Source organism: Euprymna scolopes, chromosome 39 (assembly GCF_053919585.1).
Source record: "Euprymna scolopes isolate OS-2025 chromosome 39, ASM5391958v1, whole genome shotgun sequence".
NCBI lineage: Eukaryota > Metazoa > Mollusca > Cephalopoda > Sepiida > Sepiolidae > Euprymna > Euprymna scolopes.
Window position 1 is genome coordinate 30,019,437 of NC_136520.1, and position 16,534 is coordinate 30,035,970.

Genomic DNA, 16,534 nt, shown 5'->3' on the forward strand with positions numbered 1-16,534 from the left:
AATAATAAACATTTAAAATACTCGAAAAATTAAAATAATAAACATTTAAAATACTCGAAAAATTAAAATAATAAACATTTAAAATACTCGAAAAATTAAAATAATAAACATTTAAAATACTCGAAAAATTAAAATAATAAACATTTAAAATACTCGAAAAATTAAAATAATAAACATTTAAAATACTTGAAAAATTAAAATAATAAACATTTTAAATACTTGAAAAATTAAAATAATAAACATTTAAAATAGTTGAAAAATTAAAATAATAAACATTTAAAATACTTGAAAAATTAAAATAATAAACATTTAAAATACTTGAAAAATTAAAATAATAAACATTTAAAATACTTGAAAAATTAAGATAATAAACAGTCAAAATAGTTGAAAAATTAAAATAATAAACATTTAAAATACTTGAAAAATTTAGATAATAAACATTTAAAATAGTTGAAAAATTAAAATAATAAACATTTAAAATACTTGAAAAATTAAAATAATAAACATTTAAAATACTTGAAAAATTAAAATAATAAACATTTAAAATACTTGAAAAATTAAAATAATAAACATTTAAAATACTTGAAAAATTAAAATAATAAACATTTAAAATACTTGAAAAATTAAAATAATAAACATTTAAAATACTTGAAAAATTAAAATAATAAACATTTAAAATACTTGAAAAATTAAAATAATAAACATTTAAAATACTTGAAAAATTAAAATAATAAACATTTAAAATACTTGAAAAATTAAAATAATAAACATTTAAAATACTTGAAAAATTAAAATAATAAACATTTAAAATACTTGAAAAATTAAAATAATAAACATTTAAAATACTTGAAAAATTAAAATAATAAACATTTAAAATACTTGAAAAATTAAAATAATAAACATTTAAAATACTTGAAAAATTAAAATAATAAACATTTAAAATACTCGAAAAATTAAAATAATAAACATTTAAAATACTCGAAAAATTAAAATAATAAACATTTAAAATACTTGAAAAATTAAAATAATAAACATTTAAAATACTTGAAAAATTAAAATAATAAACATTTAATTTGTGAATTTTTGAGATGATGAGTGATTGTTTGTATTATTTACATTCTACGGACTTCTGTTCTCATCTTGTGTGCTATTTTCGCAATGTTTTGATAGAAAGCTTCCCATGTTTGACAAGATACACCTGAAGAAGGTCGGAGGTTACATCAACCGAAACATGAAAATAACTCTCAAGATGAGAACAGTAATCTGAAGCATCCAAATAATACATATAAACATTTCATTCATAAGTGTGTTGTGAACATGAAACAAAATCTTTCTTGTTTATTCATATAAATAAATATTTACATTTTGGTAGTTTTAAATGTGATCATCAAGAAAGAAAAAAGGAAAAATATATATATATATATATATATATATATATATATATATATATATATACTATTATCTAAAAGGAACTTTGTCTGTGTATGTAAATTCATTCCCTATGGACTTCTAAACAGCTGGACCGGTTTTTTTGAAATTCACACAAATGTACTTTATGTGCCTGGCAGTATTCTTAGCTTTTGTATTGGAATGTTTTTGATAAGTATTGATAATGGATAATCGAAATAATCCAATGAAAGAAAGAACAAGCGATTTTGACCAAAATGAACATTTTATACAGCCTAACATAACCAAATCACTTGACAAGTTTTATTTCCACAGAAGCCGAAAGGCCCGACATATAAAATCAACAGTAGGTTCTTTGATATGACAGGGGTGCGCTCAAAATGAATATTTCGGTTAGAGTACAATTGAAGCATGGTACTTGACTTTTGTATCGTCAACTTTAATTCAAGCCATTATATAAAAATGTTCTAATTAAATCAACTATAGGTTTTCTACGGCGATTTCAAATATTTTGATGACAATAAAAATCTGGGAAGGTGACATATTCATTAATCCTCATTCAATCCCAGACAATGTCGGGTCTCCATGCTAGTATATATATATATATATATATATATATATATATATAATTTGAATGCAAAAATGATAAATCTGATTTTTAAAATTGTTAAATGTATAACTATGAAAGGTATTTTATATGATCACCCTAACACACTCCAAATCATTTAATCAAATTAATGTATTATTTGCTTGGTCAATTAAAATAAGTTTTGCAGTGAAATTTTAGATTTGAAATATTTGTTAAGTATTAACGTTTCTTCATATTTGATTTGTTGCATTTTGCATTCAAACTTTTCATATACAAGTACGATATATATTAGAAATGTGATAGAATGGAAAATATGACCTAGTGAATTTGGGAAGGCAAATTTGAGTAAGTTAATTTTAAGTACCAAACTTTAGCAAGTTAATCCATGATGTGAGATTTGAGCTAGTTAATTAGAAGGTGTTAGACTCTGGCTGATTAATCCAGGAGGTGAGACTCTGGCCTGGTTGATCCGGGATGTCGGACTCTGGCCTGGTTGATCCGGGATGTCGGACTCTGGCCTGGTTGATCCGGGATGTAGGACTCTGGCCTGGTTGATCCGGGATGTCGGACTCTGGCCTGGTTGATCCGGGATGTCGGACTCTGGCCTGGTTGATCCGGGATGTCGGACTCTGGCCTGGTTGATCCGGGATGTCGGACTCTGGCCTGGTTGATCCGGGATGTCGGACTCTGGCCTGGTTGATCCGGGATGTCGGACTCTGGCCTGGTTGATCCGGGGTGTCGGACTCTGGCCTGGTTGATCCGGGGTGTCGGACTCTGGCCTGGTTGATCCGGGGTGTCGGACTCTGGCCTGGTTGATCCGGGGTGTCGGACTCTGGCCTGGTTGATCCGGGGTGTCGGACTCTGGCCTGGTTGATCCGGGGTGTCGGACTCTGGCCTGGTTGATCCTGGGTGTCGGACTCTGGCCTGGTTGATCCGGGGTGTCGGACTCTGGCCTGGTTGATCCGGGGTGTCGGACTCTGGCCTGGTTGATCCGGGGTGTCGGACTCTGGCCTGGTTGATCCGGGGTGTCGGACTCTGGCCTGGTTGATCCGGGGTGTCGGACTCTGGCCTGGTTGATCCGGGGTGTCGGACTCTGGCCTGGTTGATCCGGGGTGTCGGACTCTGACCTGGTTAATCTGAGGTGTCAAATTCTGACCTGGTTGGTCGAGGTTGTCAGACTGACTGGTTGATCCATTCTTGAAAATGCAAAATTCAAAGAATTGTTAGAAATAACCTGTTTAACATGAGCAAAAAAAAATGAGCCCATAAAAATTATGTGCTTAATTTTCACGTCTTGAATTCCTACCAGAAATAAATTGTCATTTCTAAAACCATGTTCATCGCTTGTCATTTGTCTTTTTGTCAAAATGTTCCTAATTTTTGTATTGAAATGGTTGCCATTTGCTAAAAAAAAAAAAAGAAAAAAATGGGCGGCTCGCTGCTTTTGCTGCTGCTGCTGCTATTGCACATTGTGCATTTATGATTGGATTGTGTTCTTTTTGGTGGAAGGGGAAAATTTGTTTAATTTACGATCAACACCATTCTATGTTGTTTTTTGTTTTGTGATTTACACCTCTTTTTTTTTTTTTCTTGTCGATGCATGAATGTCTGAAATACTAATTCTGATTGGCTTGTGTCAGATTCACAAATTCTTTATCTAAAGCAACAATTCTAGTGATGAAGCACCAATTTTCAGATTACAAATTTGTATTTCTTTAAACTGACTTATTCGATTTTTAGAGTGGAGGCCCAATTTGCTATTTAAGTTTACCATAAAATAATCTCAGTCAATATTTCTCCGAAATCTTCTGCAAAAAGAAAAAAAAGATATGGTAAATATGTAAATTAACTCCCTCAGCTACTATTCCCCTCAATTAAAAAAAAAAAGAAAGATTTTATTTTGTTTCAGATGATTACATGTGAAAAGTCCAAAAACTTGACAGAAAGAAGAAAATTTAAAACGAAAAGTTATTTTAAAATTTAGAGTGAGGGATCAATTTAACATATAGATGATATCATATTTTAACTTTCAGAGTAGTTAACAAATTTGTTACAATTAACTAAGTCTGGGTGGCAAGATGGCAAAAGTATACATAATCGCCTTAAAAAAGTAACCTTCTCCCTCCACAAAACACTGAATTTATCTTTTATAGCAAAAAAAAAAAAAAAAATGATTAACTGCCCTCAAATCCTAGAATTAACCGAAAATGGGGGATCATCTAATGTTAAATTTATTTACAAAACTAATCCTCCACTCTGAATCCTAAAATAATTGTTTGTTTTTTGGGTTTTTTTTCTTTTTTCTTCTTTCTGACCAAATTTTCAGAGTATTCACATATAATCACCTAAAAAAATTGGAACTTATTTATTGGGGAAGGTAACCAGGGTGATAGTTCACCAATTTACCACAAATTATATATTTTTTTTTTAATCTATGAATTACTATATCAATTAAATGTAAAATCTTACATGTATTATCTTCAACAAGGAAATTATCTATTCTATCAAATTTGTAACTATTTGTTTGTGTACAGTCAAGGATCCACATCGTTTGACCAATTGTTACCAAACTTGATCAAAATATCAGCAGATATAAAAATGATTTTATTTATGTCTATTGAATTTCTTCCTATTTAAGTATTTTCATATTTTCTAATTATTTTTATGACATTGTATTACAGAAAAGCGTACATCCAACTGAGCTTTGGAGTAAAAATAAAGGCCATCTTGTTTTTGTTGTTTTTACTTAAACTGCATGTTGATTATTGGATTAGCTAAAGAATGTTGATTATTGCATTAGCTAAAGAAACATATATTTAAAAAAAGAATTATTTTCATACACTGATACATAATGTGTTTATTTACACTTTATTTATATACACTTATTTTCCTTGTTTAAAAGTCTGACATTTTCTGTTAGCCTACAATTCTGTCAGGCCTTCAGGACGAGTGATCTTGGGGATCGATTCTTCCCAACTAGGCAACGTTGGAGATCGATTCTTCCCAACTAGGCAACGTTGGAGATCGATTCTTCCCAACTAGGCAACGTTGGAGATCGATTCTTCCCAACTAGGCAACGTTGGAGATCGATTCTTCCCAACTAGGCAACGTTGGAGATCGATTCTTCCCAACTAGGCAACGTTGGAGATCAATTCTTCCCAACTAGGCGAAGTTGGGGCCTGATTCTTCCCAGCTAGGCGATGTTGAGGCTCGATTCTTCCCAACTAGGCGATGTTGAGGCTCGATTCTTCCCAACTAGGCGATGTTGAGGCTCGATTCTTTCCAACTAGGTGACGTTGGGGCCTGATTCTTCCCAGGTAGGCGACGTTGGGGATCAATTCTTCCTAACTAGGTGATGTTGAGGCTCGATTCTTCCCAGGTAGGCGACGTTGGGGATCAATTCTTCCCAACTAGGCAATGCTGAGGTTTGATTCTCCCAGCTAGGTGAAGTTGGGGCCTGATTTTTCCCAGCTAGGGGACATTGAGGCTCGATTGTTCAAAGCTAGCCAATCTTGATTCTGTTCAAATTGTTGAAGATCCATGTTAACTGATTTCATCTCACTTTCTCACAATATTCCATTAAGGATCTCTGTGTTTTTTATCCAAGAATCATTCCTCAATGTACCCAAACCAATCTAGCTGATTGAATTGATATACTCTGTCTAAATTGAGTGAAGGCTGAGTGGATACCCAGCACTCATCACTGTGCAGCTCCTAACACAGCGACAAAACACTCTCCTCCCCTGGTAGTGAGTGAGATTGCTCCTAATGTTTGGACACACCAGGGTTGCAGAGTCAGAGATTTTGGAAGGAGCTGGAGTCAGGCTGATAAGAATGATAAAAGTCAGATATTTACATTTCTGAAGACTCAATTAGGGAGTCTGAATATTGGAAGACTTTAAAATAAGGAGTCAGAATTTTTTCAACTATGCAACTCCATGACATACTTTGAATTTCTTTTACACTGGTGTTACTGGTGTGATAGTGAAGTCGATCCTCTCAGCATATGAAATTTCTTTTTTTTTCACTAGTTGTGGTTAAATTCAACACACTGTTGTCAAAACTCGTTATTCCAAATCTCAACGCTCTCTCTTTTTTCTTTTTTTTTTTACACTGTGATCACCACTTATCAAGGCCCGGAAGCCACTCAGGGATAAGGGTTATTGCAAGTACATTACGTTAGTGTGGAGATTTGATGAAGTGTTTACTTAAGGGGGCGCTTCATTAGGAATTTGTTAACATTGGACTTGAAGACATCCAAGTTGTAGTCCGGTGGGAAGCAGGCAGACAGAACAGAGTTCCACTGGCGTGCAGTTCTAAGAAAGAAGCTTTGTTCATGGAATCCGCGTTTTGATTTAGGCACAGATATAGAGTAGGGGAAATTTTTCACAGTGGATTCAGCTAGACGGGTGTTTTTCGTGAAAGATTGGCGAGGGGGGACCAGAGATTGGAGTTCAGACGAGCACCTGCCATGGAAATAACGATAAAACAAGGATAGGCTCGCAACGTCTCTTCTGTGGGAGAGAGGTTGCAGGGTAGAGAAAAGGGCATCCCCCACTAAGCCACAAAGTCTATTTTGTACTGTCAAGGCAGGATAGGCTGTTTTTAGCAGCTCCTGCCCAGATATGGCAACAGTACTCCATCCTTGGACGTACTTGGCTTTTATATAGATAGAAAATTGCATCAGTAGTGAGATATCTTCTGGAGCGGTAGAAGGATCCCACCATCTTTCCAGCGACCTTGGCAACAGACTTGATGTACGTGTTCCATTTCAGATCAGGAGTAAAGGTCAAACCCAGAAGCTTGTCAAAACACGGGGCCTCACTCAGACGAGAGCCATCCATCCCAATTGATGCCAGATGGGGATCAGAGCGTTGATGATGTAAGGATAGGAGTTTGGTTTTCGATGCATTAAAGGTAACCAGCCACATTTTCCCCCACTGAACCACGCGCTCGAGATCAGAGGAGAGAGAATCAGAGAGAACTTTGTCATTTACAGCCTTTGATGTGTTGCCGTAGATGGTCGTGTCATCAGCATAGATGTCAACGAATGATTTAAGTATGTGTTTAGGGAGGTCATTGATGTAAATCAGGAAGAAAGTTGGGCCCAGGATTGACCCCTGAGGGACTCCAGCATTTATATTGCAGGCCTCCGATTTTTGTCCATCTACCACTACTCTTATGAGCCTATTGGAGAGAAATGATTTAATGATTGAGAAAACATTTCCAGTTATACCGTAGCTGGAAATCTTGTGAAGTAGACCCTTATGCCATACCTTGTCGAAGGCCTTTGATATGTCAAGAGCAATTGCCCTAGAAAGGAAGCCTTTGTCAAGAGATTCACTAATCCTGTGGGATATAACCGTCAGCACATCTGCGGTAGATCTTGCAGAGCAGAAACCATATTGTTATTCCTGCTGAGGTGGTTGACTATTTCTCTATTTAATATGGATTCCAGCAACTTACTCATAACACACAGGAGACTTATTGGTCTGTACTGAGAGGGAGATGACTTATCACCTGAATTCTTAAATACAGGGCAAACTGATGAGGTCTTCCAGGGAGTCGGAAAGCACTTCTCCTTAAGGCAGCGCTTAAATAGTTTCGTAAGTATGGGAGCAAGTTCTGGTTGAAGCTTTTTTAACACTATAATTGGGATGCCATCAGGGCCAGTTGCTTTACTGGAATCTAGGTTCTTGATTAGCTTGGCGACCTCATGCACGGATATTTGTATGTTACCTAGCTTGTTCTGTGTTATAGGAGGAAATATGGGGAGTTGATGGCCTTCGTCGCATAGGGTAGAATTAGCTGCAAAGTTCTTTGCAAATGGTTTGGCCTTGTCTGACGCTGACGAGATGACCTCTGGTCCATTGATAATGGTTGGGATCGAACGCATACTTCTGTTCAGGATCCTATTTGTTATTTGCCAAAACTGGTGGGAACCAAGCTGCTGATCAGCTACCTTGGATTTAACAGACTGGGCGTATAGTTCTCTTGCATTTTTTATTACTCTTTTACAGTGGTTGCTGGCAGTCCTGAAAGCAGCTTTAGTCTCAGTGCATCTATTACGTTGGTAGCTATGGAAAAAGTGATTTCTGTGCGCGATAGCAGCAGCACATTCTGGGGAGAACCATGGCTGGCTGTTAGGTTTTTGTTGGAATTTTTTAGATGGTATGAATTGGTCTATGCCTACAATTAACCATTTGGTCAGATCTGATACTATAGAGAACACTTCCTTTTTAAACATGGAGTGCAGAGGTAAATCAGATATGAATGTAAGGAAGCTATCCCAGTCAGCCATAGAGTATCGGTATACAGTACAGTGGAGGGGTACGTCTGGGGGCTTCTTACATTTCGTTTTTATCTTAACTGATACGATGGAGTGGTCGGAGGATCCTAGAGGAGAATGAACGGAACATGAACATAGCTCAGGGGAAGTTGAGAGAAAAAGGTCTAGGAAGCTTGCATATTGACCGGGTGTATCGGGCACACGGGTGGGTTCGCGAACAATCTGAGTGAGGTCATAAGCAATGGCAAAATCATGACAAAACCTCCCCTCATCATCTGTCTTATTTGAATGGGTCAGCCATTCCACGTTATGGGCATTGAAGTCACCACAGATGTGGATGTTAGCCGAGGGATGTGAAGACAGTATGTGGTCTATTTTCTCAGATATGCTCTTAAAGATAGTAACTCCGCTGTTGTGGGACCTATAGAGGGCAAATATAAATGCAGTGGTGTTAGCAAGTGCAACCCTGAAGCACATATAGGGTAAATTAGGATCTTCTCTAGAGATATCCCTGCCACACGGGAAGCCATCCTTAATGTAGGCACATATTCCATACCCATGGCGATCTTGGGTGTCAGATTTAGCTGTTAAATTAGAGTATCCGTTAATTATGAACTCATCTAGGGAAGTGGTCGGCCCTATTCCAGTTTCACTTAGAAATAATATGTCCGGTTTCGTCTCCTGTAATTGGGTTTCAACCTCTGGAAGGTTGGAACGTAGACCCCTGATGTTGGAGAAGGAGACCTGGTAGTAGGGGTCTACGTTGGAAGATGGGGTTCTAGGTTTAATCGAGTTTTTATTCTGGAGATATTTCATGTTGAGGTTTTGGGATTTGTGGAATAGGTCGGCATACTTGGTTAGAGCAGTACAGAGAGGGAAAGTAAGAGAGAAAAAGACAGGAAAAACTCAAAAACACAGCACATTGCTGATAACACTTGCTGCACCAAGATCGAAATCCAAAATTGATCCAGTCTCTGAAAAATCAGACTTTTTATATTCAACCGGATGTATCTCATTTGCATATTAGGTGACAATATCACAAGCATATAAAGCTGCCATTATTTTTTCCTTTTGACTTAATTTTTTTTATGTCTGCATGGAACTCTACAAACTGCACGAAAACAGGTTTGCACCAATTTTTAAGGCGTTTAATCACAGCCTTTGTTAACATTTCAAACCACACTAGCAATAATCTGCAGTTTCATCAATGAAAAACAATGTGGCCTCTATTCCAAAGCTTTGTCTAATGTCCTGTTTCCCAATGAATCTGTTACAAACTAATTTTATATAAAAAAAAAGTATTCATGGTGACTCGAAGCATCATGTGTAACATAGAAATTATTTTATGATGTACTAATTACACTCGTCCGGCATTGTCTGGGATTCTGTGAAGTTATTTGAGTTTAAAATTTTTATTTATTTGCACAAGTTTTAAACTTGTATGGGAAAAAATAGCATTTTAGTTGTAAAGATTACAACTCTGATTAAATTTTTAAATTACGGTTATGAGTTGTTCCCCTTTGCTGATATTTTTCAATGATTAATTAAAAATGTTACACATTGTCAGGTTATTTGAACCAGAATTAATGATTTAAAAAATATATTATACAGTCAGTTATTATTATTTTGCATTATTATATTTCCAATAACTTTGCACAACAATAACAAATGAAAATTGGCTAGTCAGAAGCAAAGTTTTACTTGTCAGCTTAAATGTTACTTGTGTCTGACTTTAAAAATCCGATAAGATATGTTTTATGCTAGAAGATTGAAAGTCTTGACAATGTAATTAAAAAAAAATTCTTTTATTAATGTTTTCTAATATTTCAATAAACATTTTACATCAAAAGAGAATCAAGAATTGTTACTGGAGCCCCCTTTTTTTTTTTTTTTATACCTTGTTTTTAGCATCTGTAGTTACTGTATTTCCAATCTGATCTCATGATGTTCATTTGGCATTTACAATATCAGCGATGCTGATAATTGGTAGCTATGTATTCTGCATCAGAGATGTATAAAAATCTGAAAGAATGTAGTAAAACCATGTCAATGCATTGAAAGAATGCAAGGCAAACTTTTCATTAAAAAAATATATATATATATTGCAATGGCACCCAGAAAACCTATCAGAAAGATTGTTGTTTGCAGAACATCATTGAGTTTTGCAAAGAGAAAAGGAAAAAGCAGTGACAGCAATGTTTGGTGCATTTTAAGTCGAGAAGCCGGTATCTTCCTGAATTGGAACAAATACATTGAGGGCATTGCCAAGGCTGCTGCAAAGAAGATGGGCTCTCTCTACCATGCTAGGAAGTTACTTAGGCCTTAGAGTATTCTGTACCTCTACAAAACCATCAATCAATCCTGTGTAGTGTATTGCTGCCACATTTGGGCAGATGCATCTGCTACTAGTCTCTCACTCTTAGAAAGGGTTCAAAAGAGAGTCACCAACCTAATAGGTTCTGCACTGTCAAGCTAGACTTCAGTCTCTGTCCCATCGACAAAATGTTGCACTCTCTGCCTGTTTTACAAGTATTTTAATGGTAGGTACTCTGATGAACTACAAGCCCTTGTACAAGGGCTTGTAGTTTATCAGAGTACCTACCATTAAAATACTTGTAAATTAATGTAAGTACCTCTGACAAACAGCAAAATCCCACCCCTACACAGTAGAAATCCCAAGATGTCAGAAAATCCTCTACTATAACAGTTACTTCCCTTGCACTACTAGACTTTGGAATTCCCTTCCAGTTCCCTGCTTTCCTGACTGTACTGACATGCAGAAGTTCAAGTGTAATGTAAACAGACATCTTGCTGCTCAACTCTCTACATAGTATCCCTGCAAATTATATTCTAAATAGTAGCCCCTTACATCAAAGTGACACTGTGCCTTGTTTGGGGTGAAAATGCAATAAAAAAAAAAAAATTTTCAGACAGCCCGATCTGGTAGCACCAAACAAAAAAAAGGATGAAAAAAAAAAAAAAAAAAAAAACCACACACACACACAAAAAGGAAAGCAGGACATAAAAGAGAACACACACCTCTGACAGGTTTTCTGTGTGCATTGCAATATATGTTTTGACAGTAGCATGATTCTTATTCTGTACAAGTACGATTTCTTTTTTCTTATCTTATTCCCAAAATCATGGCATAAATTTCTCACGTACTCATAAAATTAATGTTGTTGTTTCAAGGACTCACTAAATAAAAAAGGCTATCAGCATCGTCATTGATACATTCTCATAACTCAAAACGGTTTTGACTTAAACTAATTTTCTCTGCGAAATGACTGCACAAGCATTTACTAATTCTCTTTACTTTTATCATAAAGGTAAGTATATATATATATATATATATATATATATATATATATATATATGTTTTGTTTGTTTTTTTGGAATGCATGTGTGTGTTGTTTGTGTGTGGAGATGTGCTGTGGGTGATTCCCTAACGAATGACCTTTTTTTATTCTAGGGGGCCGTCAATGTATAACAGGGACCGCAAGAGCATGGACAGGTGAGAGAGCGCGAGAGAGTCTGAGCAACAGGTGTTGCGAGAAATTTGCTTAGGTAGCTGGGGAGCTGGGGAGGACTTCCATCATGGTAACAGACTTTGTCGGATGTGCAACTAAGTCTGGAAAATCTGCTGTAAACAACCTACTCACCGTGTTCATGCAAAATGTCATTTTAAAAGATTTTATATATATATATATATATACATATATATATATATATATATATATATACATAAAACAAAAAGCACTGAATAAAAATAGCACTAGCTAACAACTACTGGGAGCTCAAAGAAAGTTAATGCTAGCCGATAGTCGAGTGGAATATAGTGTAACAAATCAGTATCTGTAGGAATTTAGACAATCCGTGTAGATTGTCAAAATGAGGAACTTGCTATCCTAAATTAATAAAAAAAAACTTACTAAACTGCAGTAGTGAAATAACAAACATCTGCACACACAACATAAATTTTACTTTATAACAAACATCTGCATACACAACATAAATTTTACTCATAAGAAGAAAAAAGGTAAAAATATGTGTATATAATAATAATGATAGCAATAATAAATAATAAACTAAATTAATATGTACAAAAATATAAGCAGACATATCCAAACATACCAAAGTTAAAACTAAGTAATATTTAATACACAAAGAAAAGTGGCCAACTGCCTCCAAAAATAAACAAAGAAAGATGTGTTATAAGTCAAGTAAACCATTGATAAATACACAACCATTGGCTGCTGAACATGGGTTTAATAACAAAGAATTTGGTCGGCTAACCAGCAAACTGAACACCATGCCTATATATAAAAATGTGATAACATCCATTTATGCAATAGCCTGGTGAATCATCATGAGAATGAAACATGGGAAATTCTGTGTTGCTTAATTGCCTTATATATTTTCATAACCTACTAATATATATAATCATTTCATGTATCCACATAAAATGTTAAAAGGTGATATATTTTATGTATCGATTTTCAGTATTTACTTCAATAGTGCTCAATATGTAAGAAGAGTTAGGCAATAAGTTTTGAAAATATATAGCAATTAAATTACATAGAATCTTCTGTTTCAGCATCTTATGAAATCCTCAGGCTAAACTGCATTTTAGCCTGAGGATTTCATACAAGTATGAACTGCGGAAAATTCTATGTATTTAATCATGTATTTTCATGACTTACCATATAAATATATATTGGTTGCATAGTAAAACTCTTTTGTTTTAAACTGAATGTATATTCCAGTTTTTAGAAGGAAAGATTCTAATATGTGATTTTAATAATAATATTTAATGGTATTAAAGTTAAAATACATTTAAGTAACTCCAAATGTAGCAGTTATTAACATCAGCTCACTGATTGATTTTGATGATCAAAGAAAGCTATAATAAAGTAGAGTGAGATAAATAAAATTATCAAATTATTTATATCAGCTCCAAAAATTCCAACAAATATTTGCCGTTTTTAAAACGATTTGAAATATTTTCTTTTATACTTTAGATGATTCTAAAAAGTCTCTTCTTCCGCGCTTTTTATAAAATCACAAATAGACATCAAGCAAAAAAACATAAAATTTTACTCGTATATAAATATATGTGTGTGTGTATGTGTGTATGCAACACATGCTCAACTATTGCCATTCATTGTACATTTTTCTTATGCATTATAAAGAGCAAATGTGATATTTCAGTCCTGCTCTTTACATCACATGATGCTTGAAGCTTTTTTTAAAGGGAGGTAAATCCCACTATTTGAACAACTATTCAAGAACTAGTGCTCATCTTTGGATGCAAACAACAAAGTAACAAGCTCTAAGTTTCTGCATTGTTGGTCGACCAACTTAGTCGGATTTGGACCTTAGAATTCACCCTCATCTGTTTGTTCCCAAAATTCTCAATAACTACTCATTACATTTTTCTGAAATTTTGTATGAAGTTACAACTACCCAAGGGAGGAAATGTGACATTCTCGAGTTTTTTATAAAAATTCTGGTTGCGTCACAAGGGGATCAAAAGGGGTCCAAATTGCCAAAAATAGCACTTTTCGGGACATAGAATATTTTCCAACCATTAGATTTTGCTGAAAATTACCCAAAAGCAAGACCACATCGATATACATCTGGAAACATAATATTTGACCCTAGAAAAATTCTTGAGCCCCAGGGTGTTTTAGGGGTGAAAAACACCCCTTTTGGGGATAATTTTTATTTTTATCCTAAAATTCATCAGTTGGGGGACAATATAGTTTTTGGCTTGTTATTGGATGAATCCGAACTTTGGTGCCAAATTATCCAAAGCCTAAGAAATGCGGTTTCCATACATAAAATATAAACTTTCAAAATAATAAACTGATAATCGCTAAAATCAAGTTTCAGTTTAACTTTAAATGTGAAACCTTCCGTAGTTAATTGCATCGGCCCCTTTTTTTGTCTGGTTTATTTGGTTTGGCACTGCACTTTCTAATTTATTTGGCCTTGAGCACTATTTTCATGAACTGTTGTACTAGTTTGTTTATTTGTTTAATATATGAATATATATATATATATATATGAATGTATTTGTGCACACATACACATGCATATTATGTTAACGAGAATATTTGAATTAAAATTATCATAAATGCCGGTTTTAAACAAACATCGGCATGTTTTGAAAATAAGATTAATAATTTGTATTATTTGGATCTTTACGACAGTTGTTCTCATTTTGGGTGTTATTTTATCTATCTCCTCTTTAAGATGTTAGGCACAAGGTCATGTATTGGCTTGATGAAAGTGTTTCTGTGGAATGAACTGGATTTGAGCTTTGCACACCCAAGTTCTCAGTCCACGTCTTCAACAACTTAGCCCTCATTTTTAGCTATTATTCTCACAATGTTTCAGTAAATGTAACCTCTGACCTCCATCAGGTGCATCTTGTCAAATTCTGGAACCTATATGACAGTTTAAACTGAATCTGTCATTTAATCCATGAGGTAGATTGTTTTCATTCCATCAGCCTTGATCAGGTAGAATCTTTAAGTAATTATTTTTAATTTTTATTATTGGTTAGTATTGCCTGTAGTGAGGATTAAACCTTCATGGACACGTTACTTAAGCAATGGATAAAGTTATTAAGTAGTAATTAGTTTCAAGTGACAGTCTTCCGGAGGCTGAAGGTTCAATTCTCAGTACAGGTAATGCTAAAAATTATTTTTACCCAATGATAGCTGATGGAACATGTCGCTATATTTTTGACATATGAAGAGAGTATGACCACAGAGATTTGGATGATTCTATTTATCACCATGGGTGATAAGAACAAACCAATAAGATGGCAGAACTACTTTATAAAATAAGCTGAATCTTTTTTAAATTCATCAGTGATGATTTTTTTGTCTTGTCATGAGAAGGCAATTACCTTCTGCTGATCCTGACTGGATTGATTACTTTTTCTAGATAAACAACTTCTATGACTGGATTTATGCTGCCATTTTCTTTTTTTCTTTTGCTTGGGACAAGTACATTTTTGGCCTCCCGACAAAGGAGGGATTGAAACTAGTAATTCATTCCCATTTGTCTGTTCGCACTTTTCTACAGTAACCATGCCTTGAATTTATTTTGAAATTTTGCACAAACATTAGTCATGGTGAAAGTAAATTTTTGTCGGAACAGATTTTCCAGGATAACTCTGGTTGCCCCCCCCCCTCCAGGGGCCATTATAGAGGTAAAATTGCCCTCAAATCATTCGCTTATGAAGGGGGTCGCCTACATACTCGGCGTGTTCTATTTCAAAAATGGCTCTACACTCAAAAGAACAAGAATGATCTGTCTCCATGGATTAAATAAAGCATTCCATTCAAAATTCAGTACAGATTCACAAATTTGATATAAAAGATTTCCGAGTTCAACAAAACTTACCTGAAGAAGGTTGGAGGTCGCATCGGCTGAAACGTTGCAAATAACATCCAAGATAAAAACAATAATCCGAATGATTCAAATTATCAACGTAACTGTTGGCTTCAACTAGAATGATCATTAGACGTACGTGACGTCATAAGATCGTTTTTTTTTTGTTTTTTTTGTCAGATTGTTTTGCCGATTCTTGCTTTCAACCAATTTTAAGCATTTTCTTAATTTGGTTTCAGTTCAGATTTTCTCTTCGTCATTGTAGTATCTCTGTATTACTATTGAGCACTTTCCACAGAGTTGACTGGTATGTTGATCGGATTTAAGCATACCTATTTTGCAGATCACCTGAGTATATATGTGCCGATATAGCTTGTCAAAATACATTTAATATATATCTTTATAAAGTTAGGTGTGTTTATATGTACAAGATTCATTCCTAAACTAATTAATCGATCATTATAAATTTTGGAACCCAGCTGCTCAGCGTAACAGGTTAAAATGTGAACTATATTTAGTTTCATGGAAACCCTTTGTAAAATTCAGATAACTTCAGTTGTGAAATTTTTACAAAAAATATTAAATATTAATTAATAAATATTTTCCAAATGTCAGTTTCTTTGGTGTATTTTAAAAGGTTTTATAGGGGGTATAATACAAGTACAACCACCGATTTGAAAATTCAAATCTTTTAAATTTGTATTAAATATTATCTGTAGTCATTATAGACAGAAGAATATGAACAAAACATAAAACTAATTTGAAACTTTCAGGGTTTTCTTGTTTTGCATTTGGTTAAAATTATCTTTTAAAATGTACATTTTGTTTGCAATGTTAAAATA

The 16,534-nt window shown here is 34.4% G+C and overlaps 1 protein-coding gene across 50 annotated transcripts in view; it reads left to right on the top strand.

Moving 5' to 3' along the window:
* LOC145263687 (SWI/SNF-related matrix-associated actin-dependent regulator of chromatin subfamily D member 1-like) overlaps positions 1-16,534 on the top strand; it is a 273,700-nt gene that overhangs the window by 239,538 nt on the left and 17,628 nt on the right. For 34 of the 50 annotated variants that reach the window (XM_080120590.1, XM_080120583.1, XM_080120574.1 and 31 more), the window contains one exon: positions 11,758-11,799. The exons of the other annotated variants lie outside the window; for them this stretch is intronic. In XM_080120590.1, the coding sequence (XP_079976716.1) occupies positions 11,758-11,799 (42 nt within the window). The remainder of the gene's footprint in view (positions 1-11,757; positions 11,800-16,534) is intronic. 50 annotated transcript variants of the gene reach the window in all.